Source organism: Dermacentor variabilis, chromosome 10, assembly GCF_050947875.1.
Source record: "Dermacentor variabilis isolate Ectoservices chromosome 10, ASM5094787v1, whole genome shotgun sequence".
NCBI lineage: Eukaryota > Metazoa > Arthropoda > Arachnida > Ixodida > Ixodidae > Dermacentor > Dermacentor variabilis.
This window is the reverse complement of record NC_134577.1, coordinates 5,309,107-5,330,271: the sequence shown is the minus strand read 5'-3', so window position 1 is coordinate 5,330,271 and position 21,165 is coordinate 5,309,107. Positions and strand designations below refer to the sequence as shown.

At 44.8% G+C, this 21,165-nt stretch overlaps 1 protein-coding gene across 5 annotated transcripts in view; it reads left to right on the top strand.

Moving 5' to 3' along the window:
* Positions 1 to 21,165, top strand: part of LOC142559761 (GTP-binding protein 2) — a 110,613-nt gene that overhangs the window by 65,134 nt on the left and 24,314 nt on the right. For all 5 annotated transcript variants that reach the window (XM_075671389.1, XM_075671387.1, XM_075671388.1 and 2 more), the window contains exons 7-8: positions 4,575 to 4,664; positions 19,557 to 19,775. In XM_075671389.1, the coding sequence (XP_075527504.1) occupies positions 4,575 to 4,664; positions 19,557 to 19,775 (309 nt within the window). The remainder of the gene's footprint in view (positions 1 to 4,574; positions 4,665 to 19,556; positions 19,776 to 21,165) is intronic.

Below are 21,165 nucleotides of genomic sequence, written 5' to 3'. Positions count from 1 at the left end.
AGGTGCTCTTGTGCTAGTTTGGCATCCAACTCGGCGTGTTGGTCTTTCGGAGAAATTCCTCTCGCGATACTATGGCTCTTACTGCACACCAGGTGACCCCTGTCACATATGAAGTGCCTCCGTTGAATGCCACGGTGCCTTCACCTCTCTCTGACATCATCCACATCAGCCGTCTCAAACCTTACCTTTCTCAGACTGACGAGCCGCACCAATAAGGTGCTTAAGACGGGGGTGATGTCACAGTCGGTAATGTGGGAAGAAGAGGACGCTGATGGTGGTCTTGGAGACGATGAAGAAGAGTTTAGTATTATCGCTGCTCTACGCTTGTTGGCTCAGCCATTAAAAGCCATCTGTAAATAGACGCACGCTTCTTCCTTCCCGTAACAATACCGACACTAAGCTCTTCCATGGGAGTTGTGGCCCACTGACTGTACATGAGGCCTTCAGGCTTCTGGCGTTGAGCTTTAGTTCGCTGACAGACAGCACAGCGCTGTACGTACTTTGATATGTCAACCCACATGCCCATGCCCAGCTAGACGAACCGTGCTGAGACACTTCACATGGTTTTGAAACATCCAGCATCGCCTGCCAAGGGGTGGTCATGTGCCATCTTCAGTGCCAGTTGTCAGAGGTGATCAGGTAGCCGTGATACTTTCTTGTTACCTCTTTGCTGGACCAGCAGGCTGATTGACTCCAGTTCTGTTGTCTCTGTGGTGATCAGGGACCGAGCTTGGGAGCCTAGCCACTTGGACCCCAGTGTTAAGTTTTCTGAGGTGACCATCAAGAGCATGTTCTTAGATGAGCTGTACTGTGTCACCTAAGATTGTGGCATCCTCTTCCAAGGCTACTGCTACTTGCTCACATGTAATTTTCGCTTCAGGTTCTGGAGCAGTATTGCTGAACAGTGTCTCATGCATACTGTCACTTGGGTGGTCCTCACACTGGAGAGGGCTCTGCTCAAGGCATCTGGAGATATATTTGCCAGTCCACGTCTGTGCTTGATTTGGCAATTGAAGCCCTGCACTCGTAGGACCCAATGCTTGACCCTGGGAGAAGCATAGTCGGTGCTAAACAGCCATAACAAGGACCAGTGGTCACAGTGAATCTTAAAACTTGGGAAATTCAAGATAGGCCCTGAACTTGTCCACTGCCCACACTACTGCAAAGCATTCCCACTCCTGGACAGTATAATGGCTTTCAACCTCTGTAAAAACCCCACTAATGAAGGAAACGGGCTGCAGTCCATCAGGGCCAGCCTGCAGTAGCACTGCTGCAGTGCCGACAGAGCTTGCATCAGTTTCAGCTGCAATAGGTCAGTTTAGATTTCGAAATTTTATAACTGCAGCCTGAGCTAATGATTGCTTGAGTGCAGCGAAAGCCTGCACTTGACTCTCTGCCCACTGCCATGGCTCATTCTTCTTCAAAATGTCCGCAAGTGGGACGCACTGTCAATGAGAAGTGCAGGATGACGTTCCTATAATAGCCAGCAAGCCCCAGGAAGGCTTGCAACTGCTTGATTGTGCAGGGTCTTGGGTAATCTGACACTGCACGCACATTTTCTTCATCTGGCCTACACTGCCCAGGTGATGATGTGGCCCAAGAATATAAGGGACTGATGACGCACCTGTATTTTGTCCGGTTAAATCGTAAGGCCAGCACCTTCAATACGTTGCAGTACTTCCATCACCAACTCAACGTGACTCTCAAGTGTCTCCGAGTAGGCTAGCACATCATCTAAAAATGCCATAGCGAAGTGGTGATTGATTTCCTGTAGCACTCATTCCATCAAGGTTTGAAAAGTTTTCGGGCCACCTGCCACCCCAAAGGGCATCCTGACAAATTGAAACATACACTGATGACAGGTGAAGGACATTTTCATAATGTTGGCATTGCAAACAGAAATCTGAAAAAGCCCTTTGAAGAGATCAAAGCTTGAGAACTACTGAGCCCTGCCAAGTTGTGCTAGTAGCCAATCTGCTCGACGCATTGGTAGGCAGGTGTTTTGTTCGTGAATTCAACAGTCATTAGTCTACAGCAAGATGGTAGCCTCCAGACTTCTTTCCGACAATCATTGGGGTGCTAGTCCAAGGGCTGCTGCTTTGCTTTATAAGACCCTGCTCTGGGAAGTCGTGTAAGCAGCCTTCAATGATTTTCTGCTTCTTAGCATTCACTAGACAGAGCTTGCCCCTCACAGACGTACTATCCGTTGTGTCTATGCAGTGCTGAGCAAAGGTGGTGCGCCAAGGAATTGTAGTGAACAAAGGGCTGAAGTCGTCAAGCACTTCCTTCATACTTGGTTGTAGTTTTGTTGCTACAATGCGGTGCTTGCCCTCTTCGGTTGGAATTCTCCCTATATCAGGAGCTGCAAGAAGCTCTTCGAAGAGGGTGTACATATGGTAAGACTCTCCATTTTCTTCTATTACAAGCAGTGTGACTGGGCCCCTGCCGCGCTTAGCAGACGGCACAATGCATTGCGGCTTGGTGTCAATAGTCCATTCACTTAGTGCTATATGTACAGAGATGCCTTTTGCACTCAAAAGTTCCTGGCGAGAACAATGTCCCGACACAAGTCTGGCACACACAGGAAGCGATGGTTGCAGCTGCTTATAGCTGCCACAAGTGACAAGCGAGCCACATGTGTCTAGGGGTAAAGGAGATGACGCCGCCGGTCGGCAAAATGAAGGAATGTACAAAGTGCTAAGAGAAAGAAGACAAAAAGAAGTCATCTCAAGAGAAAGCATGTGAAACATGGGAGAAGAGGCAGGAAAAGGAGCCGAAGAGAGCTGAGCTGGCGTGGCTGACGTGGGCATGGACTAGTGCAAATACATCGCCAGATGTGCTCCGGTGATTTGATCAGAATTTATCGGGGTTCTGACCAGAGAGGGGGTGTCTGAGAGTTGGCTGGCGTCGCGCTGTTGGTATCCCTATGACGGCGCTGTGAGAAGTGGCCTTTTAGCACAAGCTGGTCTTAATGGTTCATAGCTGACTGGAAGGCAAGGTCTCTCGCCACTTGGTCTCTCAGAGGCGGCAGCGCCTTGTAGTGCAACCGCCTCCAGGCATGCTCTGTGTGGCGGTCAGCTGTCTTAGCCAACTCCGCGAGATTGGCAACCTGTTTGCCTTCTACCAAGTCTTGGAGTTGCGGGTGCATTTGCCACAGCATGCGGTCCACCTTTTCTGATTCTGAAACTTCGTCGCTGCTCCGGTCATAATAGGCTGCGATTGTGTAAGCAAATTCTTTTAAATTTTCTTCTGGGTATCGCGTGCAGAGCTCAAGTTCTTGTTTCAAGCGGCGATTCATGTCAATAGAAGAGAATTCCACAATGAAGGCTGTAGTCCACGATGCAGACGTGGTCACGAAACCCCACCACAACTTCATGCTGCCCTCCAGAGCAGCAGGCACAATGTGGGTAAGTCTTTTGTCAGCAGCGACACCGGGGATCAAACAATACATCTCCAGCCAGACCAAAAAATCCTTTAGGGGGCTGGACGGTGTTGAATCCGCTGTATTTTGGGAACTGACCTCCAGCGAAGCGTACAGCAGCGTCACCTGATGGTTGAACCGCTGCCACTGCTGTCACAGAACCTGCTTGGCGCTGCCTCTGCCGCCATCAGTCTTTTTCAAACTGCTGCCGCGATTTGCTCGCATTGTATGGTGGAGCCATTGGTCTGCTCCAGCAGATGCTGCAGCAACTCTTCGGGCACATTCCATGTTCATGTTCATCCCGGACGAGCCCCCACTCTTTATGAACGACATCAGGTCAACATGTTCGTCGTAAACATTCCCTTTATTACCACGCTCTGCGACTCTTCCCTCATGCTATCCACATGCTGTCCATACACGCACACCACATGCAACACACGCACCTCATGCCACCCACATCTTCCTTGTTCTGTCGCTGCCGCACTCACGCCACCTGGTCCTTCTTCCCCTGGCAACTACAGTCAACCGCGTGCATGGCTCCAAGAACCACACCTTGCCTTTCCTCACAATTGTTATATTCATTAGTTCTTTATAACTTGTTTCGTTATAAAGAAGTTTGTCTGTAGACATGACTTTTGTGTAATTTGCAGGAAATATTAGATAATAGCTTCACTTAATGGGATGCTACATTGAATTTTACTTCTAGGCATGTGTTGTAGACCACATTGTATAGGTGCACCATTCTACTAGAAAAGAAGACAGCTGCTGACATAGGTTCCTAAAAACTTCTTCAAGTCAATAACATGCTCGTGCTTCTTCGTTGATACCTTCACATTTTTGTTGATGGGACCAAATATATATGCAATCGGGTTTTGTTTAATTTTTATAGAAAATGCACTTAATGGCACATTCGTATCTGTGAGGCTTTAAAAGAGATCCAACAATAGAGAAGCTGCAACACTTGGTCCTCTCTAGTAACATGTTTTTCAGCGGCTTCATGTAAAACACTGTCTGCAGGCCCATCTCAGTATGGCCTCATATTATGGAATACAGGCACTAAGGAAACTGAATTTAAAACCATGTGCATGGTAGCCTGCAATGGTACACACCAGAATGAAGTAGATTTGTGTCTTGACTGACTGTCTCTGCGCAGGTGCCTCTGGCCATCGTGGTGAATAAGGTGGACACAGTGGGATCGGCAACTTTGGCCAAGACCCTGGCACAGCTGCATAGCCTGCTCAAGGCAAGGGGCACACATCCCGACTGCGCATTGGGTGAAAGCCAGTGGCGTAGTCAGGAATTGTTTTCAGAGGAGGGGTATGCACTTGACTGGTGAAAGGGTTTGGGGCAGGCAGCTGTTTGTGTGCATATAGTTTTATGCCAGGTATCCTTGGTACCATAGAGTTTCCTACTAATGTTGTTAGAGGGCACTCGTGTACTCTGCTTGCAGTGTACACAGTGCCAGGGGTATGCAATTCAAAAGGCAATGCTTGCAGTGAAAAGGAAGATATGGATACTAGCTAAGGCAATGGATTTTACGGTCATTGACATCAATGGAGAAGTGCACCGAGGAGGCTGCGAAGGCGCTGTGTGACAGAATACATTTGACATTTTAGCGATACATTTAGCATACATTTTAGTGATAGTGTAACAACATCGGTTGGATGTCCATTTGCGGCATGAGCAGTAGCTTATTTAGACGATCCCCAGGCAATCAAGATGGAAGATTAAGTATTTATTGTAGTGACACCCCAGCAAAGAGCAGAAATAGACCACAAAGAGTTAAGAAAAGACGCACAAGGGATAAGTGTAGAAACAGAAAAAGTTTTTTGCATAAACATGCAGGGTGTTCATGACAGGAAAAAAAAAAGGCTGGAAATTGAAACGGTTCTCAATGACGAAGCTATTAGCGTATACGCCTTGACCGAAACGCATCTATGAGATTTGACGCACCAACCTGTTATCGTCAATTTTGTATGGGAGGAGCGCTACAGAATGACTGGATCAAAGAAGGGCAGAGGTGTAGGCATGCTAATTAGGTGAGGTATGAAGTGGCAAAGGGTAAGAGAGACATGTAAGGAACATGTATGGATTAGCGGGACATGGGAAGGAAAAAATTCATGGCTTGGCGTAGTTTACCTATGGACAGGTAGTGATAGCAGAAATAAAGATAAAGAATTGATTGATTGCATTGGAAGTGAGTTCAAAAATCAGGCCAGGGGGGTTTAGTAGGAGATTTGAGTGCACACATGGAGGATTTAGACAGATATGCAGATTACAACGGTCCTCCAATGCTGGATCTGTGCGACGAACCTTGTACTAGTTAACAGGGAGAATAAGTGTCATGGACAGGTAACATGGCAATGCGGAAACAGACACTCATGTATCTACTAGGCCTTAGTCTCAGTAACAGTCTATGAACAACTCAACCAAATGATGATAGACAAACATGGAATAAAAAGGCTGTGTAGCAATCATAACCATTTAACCTTAAATTTAAGAGAAATACTAAAGCAAAACAGAAGCCAATAGCATAAAAATTTTTAAAAATGAATCCAAAGTAAATAACAGAGATTGCAAAAAAAACATATAGAAGAAAATGGAGATGTCTCCTGCAACAGTCTGGAAATATAAGGGACTGGGAGACGTTATACAGCAGAAAAGACAGACATGGCAAAAGTTGGATGGGAAAGAGGAAACCATGTAAGTTGTGGAACAAGGAAATAAAGCAAGCTATAGAAGAGCATAAGCAGGCTTCTAGAGATCATCAAGAAGCCAAAAAGTTGGGATTACATGAAGAAGAGGTACTCCTTAGATTGAAAAAATACAGAGAAAAGAAAAGGGCTGGCAAATCGACTCGTGCAAGAGAAAACTAAATGTGCAAGTGAACGTTGGGTGCATAACATTTTGCAAAAGAGACAACTGTGCCCCAAAAAGATTTTTGAACCATATAAGAGCGCTCAGAGCTCCAACTAAAAATTGGCAAATGGCTATAAGGGATGAATGCAGTAACATATACAAAGGAGACGATGCGCTGCAGTACATCACAGACGTTATGAGGGATAACTTCACAGACATTGTTAGGGACTCTTGCACATAAGAAAGCATAGTTCAGAGTCAATAGATCCAGCAAGAACAGAGAAGCCCTAGAGATCAAAATTAAGCATAGAAAGCTTTTATTGGAAAAACGCAGAAGAAAATGTCCTTAATAACACGGCAGCAGGACCCGATGAAATCTCAATACAGCTAATGAAAAATCTCGGTCCAAAGAGCAAGGCACTGCTGATTAATGCCGTAGAGCATGTGATTAAAATTCCATTTGCATGGCACGAAAGCAAGACGATACTCGTATACAAAGGCAGAAGTGATAAGGATGAGATCTGCTCACTTATGCTAATGTTGTAAACGAAAAAAAGGGGGTTAACCGAGGGGCCCGATTTCTTTGTTCATATCATAAGAAGCCAACAAACACTGACACCCAAAGACAACATAGGGGAAATTACTTGTGCATAATAAATGAAATAAAAAAAAACTATAAATAAATGGAAATCAAAGTGGATGAAAAAACAACTTGCTGTAGGTGGGGAACGATACCACAACCTACATAGGGGAAATTACTTGTGCTTAATAAAGGAAATAAAGAAACAATAAATTATTGGAAATCAAAGTGGATAAAAGAACAACTTGCCGTGGGTGGGGAACGATCTCAAAACCTTAATAAATGAAATAAAGAAACAACAAATTAATGGAAATCAAGGTGGATGAAAAAACAACTTGCCGCAGGTGGGGAACGATCCCACAAGCTTAATAAACAAAATAAAGAAACGATAAATTAATAGAAATCAAAGGTGGAAAACGATTCCACAACCGTCCCTACCTTTGATTTCCATTAATTGATCGTTTCTTTATTTTGTTAATTAAGCACAAGTAATTTCCCCCTATGTTGTCCTTGGGTGTCAGTGTTTGTTGGCTTCTTATGTTATGCTAATGTTGGTGACCTATAGAATAGCAATGCAAGCCGTAAAATTAGAACTGTCGAAGTGGGTGGAAAAAAAATGATGTACGGGGAGAACTACTTAATGGGTTCAGACTAGGCAGACGCTTAGAGGGCAGTGTGTTTGTACTAACTCAGTGCATAGAGATTTCAGTAGCTCAGAATAGACCTATTTGGATAGCATCTGTAGATATTGAAGGAGCCTATGACAAAGTAGATAGGGAATTGTTATGCGATATCCTCAAGCACAAAGGCATAGATGACAATTTCTTGGAGCTGCTGAGGGATTACTCGTATGTAGAGACAACTGAGTACAAATTGTAGGGGAAGGCAGAAAATGTGTGAAGTGGTGGATATTCACCAAGGACTGAAGCAAAGATGTCCTCTGTCTCCATTATTGTTCACGCTTTATGTTAGAGCATAGAAAAACAACTGGAAAATAGTGAATTAGGGTTTGATTTATCCTACATGAGTAATGGACAAATGGCGCAACAGAAATTCCCCGGAATAATGTACGCGGACGACATAGTGCTACTAGTGGACAATGCGAGAGATCTATAGACACTTGCAAATATCTGTGGCAATACATCCACAAATCAAAGCCTTAAGCTTAGCACAGAGAAATTGGGAATTGTGGTCTTTAATGAAGAGACAAGTAATTATGGAGTGTCAGTTCAACAGCAAGTCATACCTATAGTCAGGAAATATAGATGCCTCAGTGTATACATAAATGAAGGAACAGCTTACTCAAGTACCCACCAAGGTAATTTGAAAATAAAGGGGAAGCGAAATGCAGCAATAATGAAACATAGAGTACTTTGGGGCCACAATCAATATGAGGTGATGCTTGGAATCTGGAAAGGAGTAATGGTACCAGCGCTATGTTCACGAATGCCATTCTGTGCTCCAAATCATATATCTTGTTGGGGTTTGAAGTTAACCAAAGATCAGTAGGTTGGTTGGCTTTGTGAGCCCATGGTAAACCATAAATGAGGCAGTGCAGGGTTACAGGAGTTGGGCCTTTTTGAAGTCGGAGAAGCACAGAGCAAAATTAGTTTTGTAGAAAGACTCGGGAACCTGGATCAAAATAAATGGGTGGCTAAAGTGCACAAGTATCTGTACCTGAAAAGCGTGGACACAGAACAGAAGAAGAGGTCATGAAAGTCGACAGCCATGTACAGTGTCATCCACTCTTAGTCAGAATGCCGCTCCGTGCTGCCGGCGCTCCGTGGGGCGCTTCTGTCGGGCGCCGAAGAAACTATTGCGCAGGTGCAGTGAGAGGCGCAGGCGGGGCTTCGCGCGTCGTCTGCTACAGTGCGCCCTGTATTGCGGTGAAGCGGACTTCAAATTTGCACTGCCTCCGCAGAACGCCGATCGGAGAAACGTTTTTGAATAAACAAAAGACTGCTGAGAAGCCTATCAGCTGCTTTTATCCCGTTGCAGCAACCGTAGCAAAGTTTCCTTCGTGCCTGGTGAAGTTGAAACACAAATAAGCATGCCGGGGAGGAAATGCACGCCGCGTAATATTCGAAGCTTTATACTACTGCTGCAGCACTACGATCCGCCAATTTTTTAAATTTTTGGCGTCTTGCTGAGTAGCTGGTAATAAGTGTTAGCAGATGACTGCTGTTGTCTGCTGAAATCTCGGCGCAACGAAAATTAATCGGAGCGGAATAGTAATAGTGAAGTTGGAGCTACATTTTCAGTCTCCTATTTTACTTTCCCACAGATAGAGGTAGACGGCCAGGTAGACTCATCAGCGTTTGAAAACAATCCCTAAGGTTTACCAGGACCTCAGTCTTCAGCTTTGCATGGCTTTAAGTAGTTGCTGAGAGGATATTTATTAAGGCGATAGCGTTTAATTGTTCCTACTAGAGTCCGTCCGTTACATTTTAGGTCACGTGACCTTAATATCACGTGACATCACGGTGCAGCGCGTCGTGATGTCACATGATCCCTCTGCCACGCTTGTGCCAGCTGCTCTTCTCATCTTTCACGAAATGAATTCAAGCGCGGCAAATTCAACTCAGTGGAATGAGTCGCAAACGGCTTTCGCCTTCCCGCAGTTAATAAACATATATGTGCATCCAACGAATTTCACAGTTCACAGGTGGCCGTAGGAAAATATGCCATACTGTGTTCCCGCTAAGTTCCAAGTATGTGGCTGGCGTATTGAAGCAGGTCATCTTGAATCGGGTATGTGGACAATTTAGTCAGCCGCCTTTCAATCTGCCTCTAACACTTCCATCAGGGCTTTCAGATGAGCGCCAAAAGCAAAACCTTTCCTTCGGTTTACGGTGACAGTGCAACTTCCCGGTTGCGAAATTTTTATGACGAAGTTTATCTATAGACGTAAACCGTCAAGTCACCCAACTGTCTGCCGCCTAGTGCAACTGCGTTCGCGAGTCATTCGGCGATTAAGACTACAAGAACGTTGCCGCATCACCACTGCAGCCCAAAATGTGATTCCCGACTGTCTAGACCGAGAGCGCAGGCGCGTCTGGTCGCTTCAATGTTTTCTGCTTGTGGGCCGCACTAAACCGAAATGTAGAGAGTGCTGGAGGATGAAAGACCTGTAGATTTCTGTGTCAGAGAATGCTCACTGCGATAAAGAATACTCAGAGATGTGTAGTACTGCAGCTACGACTACTCTGCAACGAGTCTTCGACTCTACTCAACAACGACCTTTCCGCAACATTTTAAAACTTCGATCCTATTGTATGGGCAACTAATATTCACCATTGGTAAATGGGTGCTCCCATCTTGTGTTATCTTGGGGGACTGAATATTGATGCTGAATAGGCATGAAAAACTGCGGAGATATTGTCTGAGTCTAATACGAACACTGTAGCAAGGTACTCGCGCAATTACAGAAACAAAAAACAGGCAAAGGTAAATACCAGTATGCTTTACTTCGCAGATATGCACAAAAAGCAACAACATAAGAAGCTTATTAAGAACATGAAAACGAAACAAGTTCCCGAATACAGTTCTTTTGTTAGCTCAAAAGAAAAAGGAATGGCAAAAAAAGAACAACATAAATAAGGCAGTCTGGAACCGACGGTCAAGCGAGGCGCGCTACCTTGCAGCCCGTCTCTACGAAAGCGCGACGCTAAGTCGTACCCTTCATGCCCTAGTAGCGCGTAACATCACCGCCGGCATCTACGACTGCTCTCATCTGGCCAGGAAGGGAGTTGTAGAGCGACGTACAGAGGTTAACATTGGCCCTTAATGTTTCCCAATGCTCTTGGACTGCTCTCCACAATTGGTCTGCCAACAAACCATGCAGGTTTTGACCTGACAACGCAACTTTAATGTTCCCCCACAGGTTCTCGATGATGTTGAGGTCTGGTGATTGTGGAGGCCAATCCATCACGGCAATTTCCCGGTTCTGCAAATACGAGGCAACCCTCTTGGATGTGTGTATTGGGGAGCGGTCATGTTGAAGAACGAAGTCCATGTCAGAGAACAGGCCGTCTAACAGAAATGGCAAAGCCACATCGTCCAGTATAGAGCAGTAGCCCTCCGACGTGAATCGTCCGGGTATTCGGACTAGAGGTCCAAGGCCATCCTTCGTCACGGTGCCCCATACAGTCACAGAACTCCTCCCACTTGTGGCAACTCGTTGTATGAATTCCGGCATATACCTGCAAGAAAGATGGAGTGCAGGCACTATATTTTTGTTTGCTTTCTTGCCGTGAAGAAAACAGTGTTCTAGTGTCGTAGAAGAAGTAATTCTCTTTTGTTACAACGCACTTGTTTCATGTAATAGCATGCCAATTTGTTATATGCATACATTTATTATGAGAAATATACACCCACCAGCCATCCGAAACCGATTTTCAAGGAAGGGATGCTTCTGAAGGGCATACTATGTATTAATTTTGTCGAGTCTGCAAACGGATCTTGTATTCCTACCAGCTAAGACAATTACCACAAGCAAATGCAAAAAATAATGGCTTGGCTGCTTTTTTAGCGACACTGTCTTTGCGCCAATCGGCTGCACTGTCAAGTGGCTGAGAAACAATGAAAAAAAATTGAGAATTGACGTGCATTTAAACAGTTATTTTATTGAAAGTGTCATTAGGAAACTTGGCAAATATCAATTCTGAATGCTGCCTACACGCTTTAACCTGCACATATGCATTCTTGACCTGTAGTTTAGCGTGAGCACCTTGTGCACGGAAAAGCATTGCCCTCCAAGCAGTGCACAATGCACAACACAAATTTTTTTACGCTGCCCGCAATCAACGCTTGTTGATAAGACAGTGGTCAAAATCGGAACTGGTTGCGCGCAACTGTATTCAAGCTTTAAGTTATGTATTCAAGCTTGTTTGTACTAGCTTTGTACACATACACCTAAGCCGGACACATCGATCAGTCTTTGCCCGATGCGGTTACAAAAAATGAGCCGCGGCGCATTTGAAAACTATATTACACAAAGTATACACATTCATCAGAACGCTAAATTGCAAGCTGAATAATGCTCCTAAAACGTTTTTCAAAGTTTCCACCCATTAATTTATAAGAAAGGTTTAGGAACAAAACCACATACCTCGTGTTGATGGGGTGCCAGACTCGAGATCTTTGGTCCCATTTAGTGGAAAAAGTAGACTCGTCTGTGAAGACGACCCTCTTCCAGCTCTCAACCGACCAATCCGCATGGTCTTGGGCAAACTGCAGGCGTTTCGCCTTGTTTTGAGCATGCAGCAGCGGCTTCTGTGCAGCAGTTCTGCTCTTAAGTCCAGCTTCGAAAAGGCGGCGCTTGATTGTAGTGGCAGAAACATGCTTCAAACCCAGCTCCACTTGCAGCTCCCGTACAGACATCTTTGGGTTATCCACCACAGCAGCTACTAGCTGTCTATCTTCTTGATCTGTTGTCACTCTGTGACGAGGCTGCCGAGGGGCATCCTGAAGCCTGCCTTCATTCCGGTATGCATTAATTATTCTATTCACTGTGTCAATTGCACGATTGGTTTCTGCTGCAATTCGTTTCTGCGAATAGCCCCTGAAACTTAAGTCCACAATCAGCCGCCTTTTGTCCTCTGGCACTCTCGACATTTCGGTTTAGTGCGGCCCACAAGCAGAAAACATTGAAGCGAACAGACGTGCCTGCGCTCTTGGTCTAGACAGTCGGGAATCACATTTTGGGCCGCAGTGGTGATACAGCAACGTTCTTGTAGTCTTAATCGCCGAACGACTCGCGAAAGCAGTTGCACTCGGCGGCAGACAGTTGGGTGACTTGACGGTTTAAGTCTATAGATAAACTTCGTCATAGAAATTTCGCAACCGGGAAGTTGCACTGTCACGGTAAACCGAAGGAAAGGTTATGCTTTTAGCGCTCATCCGAAAGCCCTGATGGAAGTGTTAGAGGCAGATTGAAAGGCGGTTGACTAAATTGTCCACATACCCGATTCAAGATGTCCTGCTTCAATACGCCAGCCACATACTTGGAACTTAGCGGGAACACAGTATGGCATATTTTCCTACGGCCACCTGTGAACTGTGAAATTTGTTGGAGGCACTTAGATGTTTATTAACTGCAGGAAGGCGAAAGCCGTTTGCGACTCATTCCACTGAGTTGAATTTGCCGCGCTTGAATTCATTTCTTGACAGATGAGAAGAGCAGATGGCGCAAGCGTGGCAGAGGGATCATGTGACATCACGACGCGCTGCACCGTGATGTCACGTGACCTTGTGATGTCACATGATATTAAGGTCACGTGAACTAAAATGTAACGGACGGACGCTAGTAGGAACAATTAAACGCTATCGCCTTAATAAATATCCTCTCAGCAACTACTTAAAGCCATGCAAAGCTGAAGACTGAGGTCCTGGTAAACCTTAGGGATTGTTTTCAAACGCTGATGAGTCTACCTGGCCGTCTACCTCTATCTGTGGGAAGGTAAAATAGGAGACTGAAAATGTAGCTCCAACTCCACTATTACTTTTCCGCTCCGATTAATTTTCGTTGCGCCGAGACTTCAGCAGACAACAGCAGTCGTCTGCGAACACTTATTACCAGCTACTCAGCAAGACGCCAAAGATTAAAAATATTGGCGGACCGTAGTGTTGCAGCAGTAGTATAAAGCTTCAAATATTATGCGGCGCGCATTTTCTCCCCGGCATGCTTATTTGTGTGTTTCAACTTCACCAGGCACACAGGAAACTTTGCTACAGTTGCTGCAACGGGATAAAAGCAGATGATAGGCTTCTCAGCAGTCTTTTGTTTATTCAGAAACGTTTCTCCGATCGGCGTTCTGCGGAGCCAGTGCAAATTTGAAGTCCACTTCACCGCAATACAGAGTGCACTGTAGCAGACGACGCGTGAAGCCCCGCCTGCGGCTCTCACTGCACCTGCGCAATAGTTTCTCCAGCGCCCGATAGAGGCGCCCCGCGGAGCGCCGGCAGCACGGAGCGGCATTCTGACTAAGAGTGGACGACACTGTACAGGGTAATTGAAAGTGTGTAAATGGACAACCAGGAGTCATCAGAAAGAAAGTGAGAGAAACAGAGACAGTGAATTGGATGCACAGAATGAAAACAAAAAAGACCATGGAGATTTACAAGAATTAAAAGAAAGAAATTAGATGGGAGAATCTTTACGGTGACAGAAAGTGCAGTGCCTTGCTATTTGAGGCTTGAGCTGGTTGCCCAAGGACAAAAACATACCAGAGCAAACATTCAGAACTAGAGGAGGCATGTGTATGCTGCAGTAAAAGTCCAGAGACCACTCAGCCCATCCTAATGGAAGGCGGAAGGGATTCACCCAGTGAAACCCGTAGGTAATGCACACCTTCCAAAAGCGCTTGGACTTAAAGTGGATGGAAACATCAACTAGTCAGCGGTCGAGATAAGCAAAAGAGGTTTAGAGTATTGATTTTAAAAAATGCATGGAAGAAATTTATACAGCATAATTAGCGATACAAAGGAGATAGAGGAGTTTTAAGGGGGGGGGGGAGATTGTCGAGGTGCATACAAAATGCTAGTATGAAAAACATGTGCAGTATACCTGATTAAAACAAGCAGGCTTGGTGACTATTTGTCACCGCCATGTTTCAAAGATGATGCCAATAAAGCATAGTCATTATCACCATCATCATCATTAAGCTATACTGTGTGAATGATTGTTAGTACAAGGATGTGCCTAATCTTCATGCCTATGACTTTAGGCGATCTTGTGGCTTTGTTTACAACTACAGTCGAACTCACTTATAATGATACTGGTTTTAACAATGTATCAGATACATAGCAATATACCAGCGATGGCACCCTTAATTCTTGCATGTGTTCTACGGTAAAATAAACCACTTACTACAATGCTCCCACGCCATGCTATGCTGGCTACAGGGTGTGTGCTTCGCAAGGAAAAAGAATGCCAAGTTCTTGTGCCTTCACCAAAACCACATTCCTTTGCTGCGCCCCTCTCCCTTCTCCTTTCCACCCTCTTGCCGGCATCGGAGCAGTGGAAGGGATACTGGAGAGGGCGACAAATACCTTGTCACACTGAGCATTTTAATGTCATTAGATTTGAATGGCATTTGGTGCAATTAATGCCATTGGACTTATAGTGGTGCTGCACAGGAAAAATAAATGTAATTTGGTCATGAAATCAATGGCGATCATTCCAAAAAAATTGGCATGAAAATTAGAACAAGGTATGTATAAGTGCCTGAAAAGTCAATCTATTTATTTCAGAATAAATATGGGGTGTCACTTCATTGAAATAACACTCGTATAAAACTTCCATTTCAGAATGTCTGGCCACATAAGCCGAGACAAAGCTTAGCCAGCTTAGTAGTCAAAGCCGTAGAGTTGGTCATAGTCAATAAATTGAACACAAACAGTATGATTGACATGGCAGTGCTGAATGATGACACTCAGTTGCAGCACGTGAAATGGTTAGTTGCCGTATACCTTGCTTTGTACATGTACACAGGTGTCCGTTTGTTTACAGTATGGCTGGCTAGTAAAGCGACGGCGGCCAGATGCCACTGAGGTGTTGAGCAAGAACATTTTGTGACACCCTGCCGTACTGCTTTTCTCTCGTTAAAATGACATGCAAAATAAACACCTTTTTACATGAACACTCCTCAAGTTACAAATGCTCAGTGTCATCTTTTACATTGGCCCTGGGGTAGAGAGTATGCACTCACTTCAAGTGCAAAGCTGAGTGAGTTTTTTGAACTCACTCGATTGTGGAAGTAATTCGATTCTAATGGCATTAAATATTGCTGCATGGCAGCTGAATAATGTCATTCGGTGCTAATGTCATTCGAATTGAATGACATTAAATCTTCCAGTGTGACATGGGTATAAGGCCTGCTGTGTGGAGAGCACTGCAACACAGAGGTGAGGGTGGCCAGGCAGGGTTTTCTTTTTTCTTCTTTCCTGAAATTTGCATTCCTTTTCTCTGTGGTGCAGACACCCAATAGCCAGATTTACTTGTTATAGCCAACAATGCGGCATGGGAACATTGCAGTAAGTGGTTTATATTACCATAGAATACATGCAAAAGTTCAAGGTGGGACAACTGCTCATTGTTAAATTCGAGTATTGTTAAAACTGGTGATGCTATAAATGGGTTCGAGTGTGCTTCGGCCTGTCTGAATAAGATGTTTGAATGTTTGTCCCCTCTGCTTTTTTTTTGTGCAACTCTGCTGTAACAATTATCAGTTATAACAATGGGATTTTCTTGGCACTCGGATATTGTTGTAAATAGGTTTGAGTGTATACTACATACCTGTCTTTCTTGCCTCAAGTTTTGAAGAAATCCTACTTTTCTAAATGCAGAAGACAATAAGACTGCTTACATGAACAAGCACTATAAAATTTTGCATTTGTAATGCAGTAGTTTGTTGAAAGTGATCAATTTGCAGTCACAAAACCGTTAGAAGCCAGAAGGACGAAGTTTAGGTAAATTCATGTGCCATAAGCATCATTCTTGTGCTGGCCGAACTGCCCTGCTCGCAGCTCCTGTAGATACTGGTGCCACAAGTGCCCAGTGTTGCCCCCTCCTTAGCTACGCCCCTGGTGAAGGACAAAGGCCACAAGTCAGCTCAGTGAGATATGTCGTGCTGTCAATAGACCCTTTTCATAATTTGCAATTGCATTTCCCTGCGCTTCACATTTGCCCAATTAATGGCGGCACTGGTCGTTGTTCAAATGAAGAAAAAGTACTAGCTGCATTTTCTGAAGCTTGTCACTTGTACACGGTTTCATTACGAGAGTCACATCTACATTTTTGATGTCATAATCGAAAGCAAATTGTGCTTGCACATGCCGTTTGCAAAAATGACTACGCCACCATTAGTTGTATAAACCGCCTCATAGGAAAGCTAGCTTTACAATTAATAAAAGGGCCTATTCATTGATATTGCTACATGCTATTCGAATAAGGTGATGTGGCTTCACAAGGTGAAGCCACCATAACAGATTCTCTGTATATGCACTTGAAAAATATTGTGGAACGTTTTGTCACGTAGTGCTTATTCATCACAGCAGTGCCCAGCAGCACATTCATCAGATTTGTTTCTCAGTGACTCTAGCTCTTGCAAAAACTGAAAGAACATGTGCTGAGAGTGCAGAGATTTTCATCGTATAATGAAATCATAGATGCATGCTACCTAACTCAGTGGCTGTGGCACTCCACTGTCGAGCACAAGGCTGCTGGCTGGATTCCCACGTTCTGGTGGGGGCAGAAACGCTTGTGTACTGTGCTTTTGGTATGCAAGAACCCCAGATGGTCAGAATTCATCTGCAGTTCTCTACTGCGGCACCTCTCACTGTGCAACTCCGAGAACCCCATAAATTAAGTCGTGGAGAGGCATACCGTAGTTTGCAAAAGTTAGACAGACGTGGGTAGTGGAGCAAATGCTCGCTGGGGGAAGTGCAATCATCCTGAAGCAGAATGTGTTGAAAGATGAAGCGGGAACAGTTGCCAGCTTTTGCCTGGTTTAGGGACAGCTAAGGCACACTTGGTAGAAAAAAAATTTCTCATTTATCCACACTCGATGGCCTGCAGCGGATTCTATCCAGGGCAATACAATGATCAATGTAAATTATGCATGGGTAGGGTGGATCTGCCACATATTCTATGGGCATGCTCGAAGGCGGCTACTTTCGAGGGCCACAGAATTCAAAACCGGCAGCAGTGGGAGACCCTGCTGCTCAGCTCAGACACCATTATTTTCGTGGCTGACGCATGGCAGCTGTAGTTTAAGCCCATTTTCTATTTAGCCAAATGTAGTACCAACCTGCAAATAATACACACGGTAATTATAGAGATCGTAAAAAAAAAAAGAAGTTTTATGCACATAATATAATGCAGAACATGAACATTTACCGTACATCGGTAATATTTTAAAATTACAGCCATGCTAGCATGCCAGCTGATTCGCTCACTTTTCTCAGACTACATATTGCCGGTGAAATCCTCCTAGAGGTACTCATTTGGGTCCACGACAGCATTCAATGTTCCGTACTTAAAGGTGCACATGACAAGTGAGCCAATGTAATCAGAAGCCAGTGCAGCTCTTAACCCTTTGAGGGTCGATTTTTTGCGCCACATGCGACCACCCAGGGTCGATTTTTTTTTTATTGCAGATTCCGATTCTTCGTAGGGATTTATTTCGAAAAAACATTACCGTAATTCTTCTAGCGTGACTGTAAAGGGAGAAAAAAATATTTTGTGTTGGTATATATGCATTCTTCATTCATGAATAACAACAATAAAAAAGGAAAAAAATTATCAGAATTAATATTTTTATGCATTTTTATGCACATAGTTCAAGGTTCTGAAAATCCGCACACGAGGATATTTCGCAAGCCTCAAATGTTCCTGCTCTTACACTAATACGTACATCCATAGCGTAATCGAACTGTGTAGGTGCGCGCACTCAAAAAAACTGTTTGGTTGTGTGCCCACCAAAAAAAGCAACACGTGTGACAAACTTTTGCTAATCTTCATCTTATCGCCAACCAGCTTGGGCAATTAGTTCTCACGAGACTTAAAAAAAAAAAGAAAAGGAACGGAAACGCATGCACGGCGACATCCTTCGTATGCGCACCCCTGTGAGCACTAAACGAGCAAGAAACAAGCGGTCGCCCTTTGAGCAATTAGGAATGAGATAGCCATCAGTTTCGCAAGCGAAAAAAACCGAAACCGCCCGCGAAACAAAATCCAAACGGCCGCCCACCCACGCTCACGCCAATGCGCGAGCGGTAGTATATAGACTCACGGGAGCAAACTAGCGCTAAAACAAACCATGCAACAAAAACCGAGAGAGGGAGGCACGTGAAAAAAATTCACTGTATCCCCACATAGTGGCAGCACATGACAGAAAAGAAAAAGTTAGGAAATTGGTATGCTTTTTAAACGTACAGACGGCGCCGTAAATATACAGCATCGACCATTTTGGGACTTGTTTGCGGCGCCATATATTTACGTCATTGACCGTCAAAGGGTTAATGTTCAGTATAAGACACATAAGTAATGCATGCGCTACATATCACAAGTAATGTAACAGTAGCAATTGAAAGGGAGGCACGAGTGATTGCTGATGGGGATTGACATTGCGTCATTTTCCATACAGCATTATTACATGCATGGCATCATTAGTGTATGAGCACGATTTCTGAATAGTCATCTCCATCGCGGTTTGCTGAGGCAGCTCAACATTTGCTGCACGATGCATTGCTGCTTTTAAGGCTTGGGCTGCCATGTCCAGCACCTGACGATCCCGCTGATTTCAAGCACATCATCGAAAACGATGTACAACTTGAGCCCACCCCTTATGTAATACCACGTCGCTCCGCCTTAGCCTTCGCAGTGCAAGATAATTAGTATAGAATGTGGAAATTTTTTGTGCTGAAATATGTGACACAGAGATTACGCATGTCAAATTTTAAAATGGAACTTCATATTATATAGGGGCCTTTGTGGTATTGCAGGTTTTGGTCCCAGAATAAGCTAAGTTCAGGTTTGACTATACAGTGCAGCCAACCTCTGATGCATGCGGCAGCCATGGCTTTACTGCAGCAGAAGCAGAAACGGCAAGCACAAGTAATCCTTGTGCCTATCAGTGATTGCTTGAGCACAGCAATGTGCATGCCACTTGATCTCCTGAGCTCCCTGTGTAGGGTCCCGGCTGCAAGAAGCTTCCCCTGGAGGTGCTCTGTGAGGACGATGCCCTGACCGCAGCAGCACGGGTTCGTGAGGGCAGTGTGGTGCCTGTGTTCCTGGTGTCGTGTGTGAACGGTGACGGCCTAGGCCTGCTCTACACGTTCCTGCATGTGCTGCCGCCTGGCCACGGGCCCAAGGAACGTGATGGGCTCATGCGCCTGGCTCCCGAGTTCCAGGCAAGGCTCGCATGCTGCGGTACAGCAGTAGGGCTTGGTGAATGCACAGTAGTGTAGAAGCTCTTGCACACAGTCAGGCATGGCGTGAAAAATTGTAGCTTGCTGCTTTTGAGTCTGAAAGGTGCAAGCTAAAGAAGTGTTATTTGGCGAGCTTCCACAATTATTGTTGCACTAGTAACAAAACTCAAGTACGCAGACCCAAGTTTAGGGAACTGAAGTGCGAAGTAATGATGTTTACTGCAAATGCAAGGAAATAAAAGGTGAAATAAGGGTACAGAATTTCTAATCGTCATCACACACAACTTTTGAATTAAGTACATAATCTGAACACTAGGACTTAAATTGACACTCAGAAATTCAACTTGATGAGAGAATGCCCGACTTGTTCTTGTCTATTGTCTTGCCATCCTAGTGAATCGCGCACATCACCATAAGCCTTAAGTCACAACTTGATGAGCTGATAAAGCATTTGTACACCTGTGCATTTGCCACTGTTTGTAGCAAACACTATGGTATTGTGATTTGACTATGTGGACTTACACTCTATGCTGCTTAATGTGATCTTGAACCAACCCTCGGGCTTGGGGAAAAAACACAGTTTGCGGATAGCAAATGCTGCTAGCGAACATCTCGGCCAAACTTTGCAGTTGGGTGAAGCACATGGAGCTCACAAGCAGAGCGCAAAGTGACTTTTTTCTCAAACAATCTCTTTTCTAACGAGGCCTTTTCTCCTCGCCCATTTCGAAGCCACCGGCGGCTTAAATATGTTGTCGCATGCAAGATTCTGATAGACATCTGCTATTGGCTCAGAGCCCACATCAATTAGAAAGGGTGCTTGGATCAGTGCGCTTCTTCCCACTTTTACTGTTAATGTTTATAGACGCGGTTTAATAAACAGGCTCAAGTTTGGAAACATCTGCGTTTTGATTTTCAACAAGAATTACATAGTACTTTCAGAAGTACAACTCTCGTACTATCGCCAACTATTGTCTGCTAATCGTAGCCGTGAAGCCCTGCTAATTTCAATTAGTCTTAAACACTCAAGTGGCTTCACATCAGATGACATGTATGCTTGCCAGCGTGTGCTCACTCCTGGCCGCTCGTAACCACTCCTGGCTACACGCCATGGCAGACTTCTCTTCATATTGAGCTATTGATGGTCCTTCAAAATGTGCAGTTTAGGTGTGGCTGTAGCGCACTACTATATGCCACAGTGGTCCGGTCACAAAAGACGACGACATGCCCAGCGGACTGACGGTGCATGAGCAATGGAGTCTGCAGAATCAGGCTTCTGCCTGATTGAGCGGACTCAGCTAAAATATAATTTGTGGACGCCAGGCATCAGCGTCTGTCTGGTTTTTCTTCCCCCACAAATTGGTGACCCGGATTT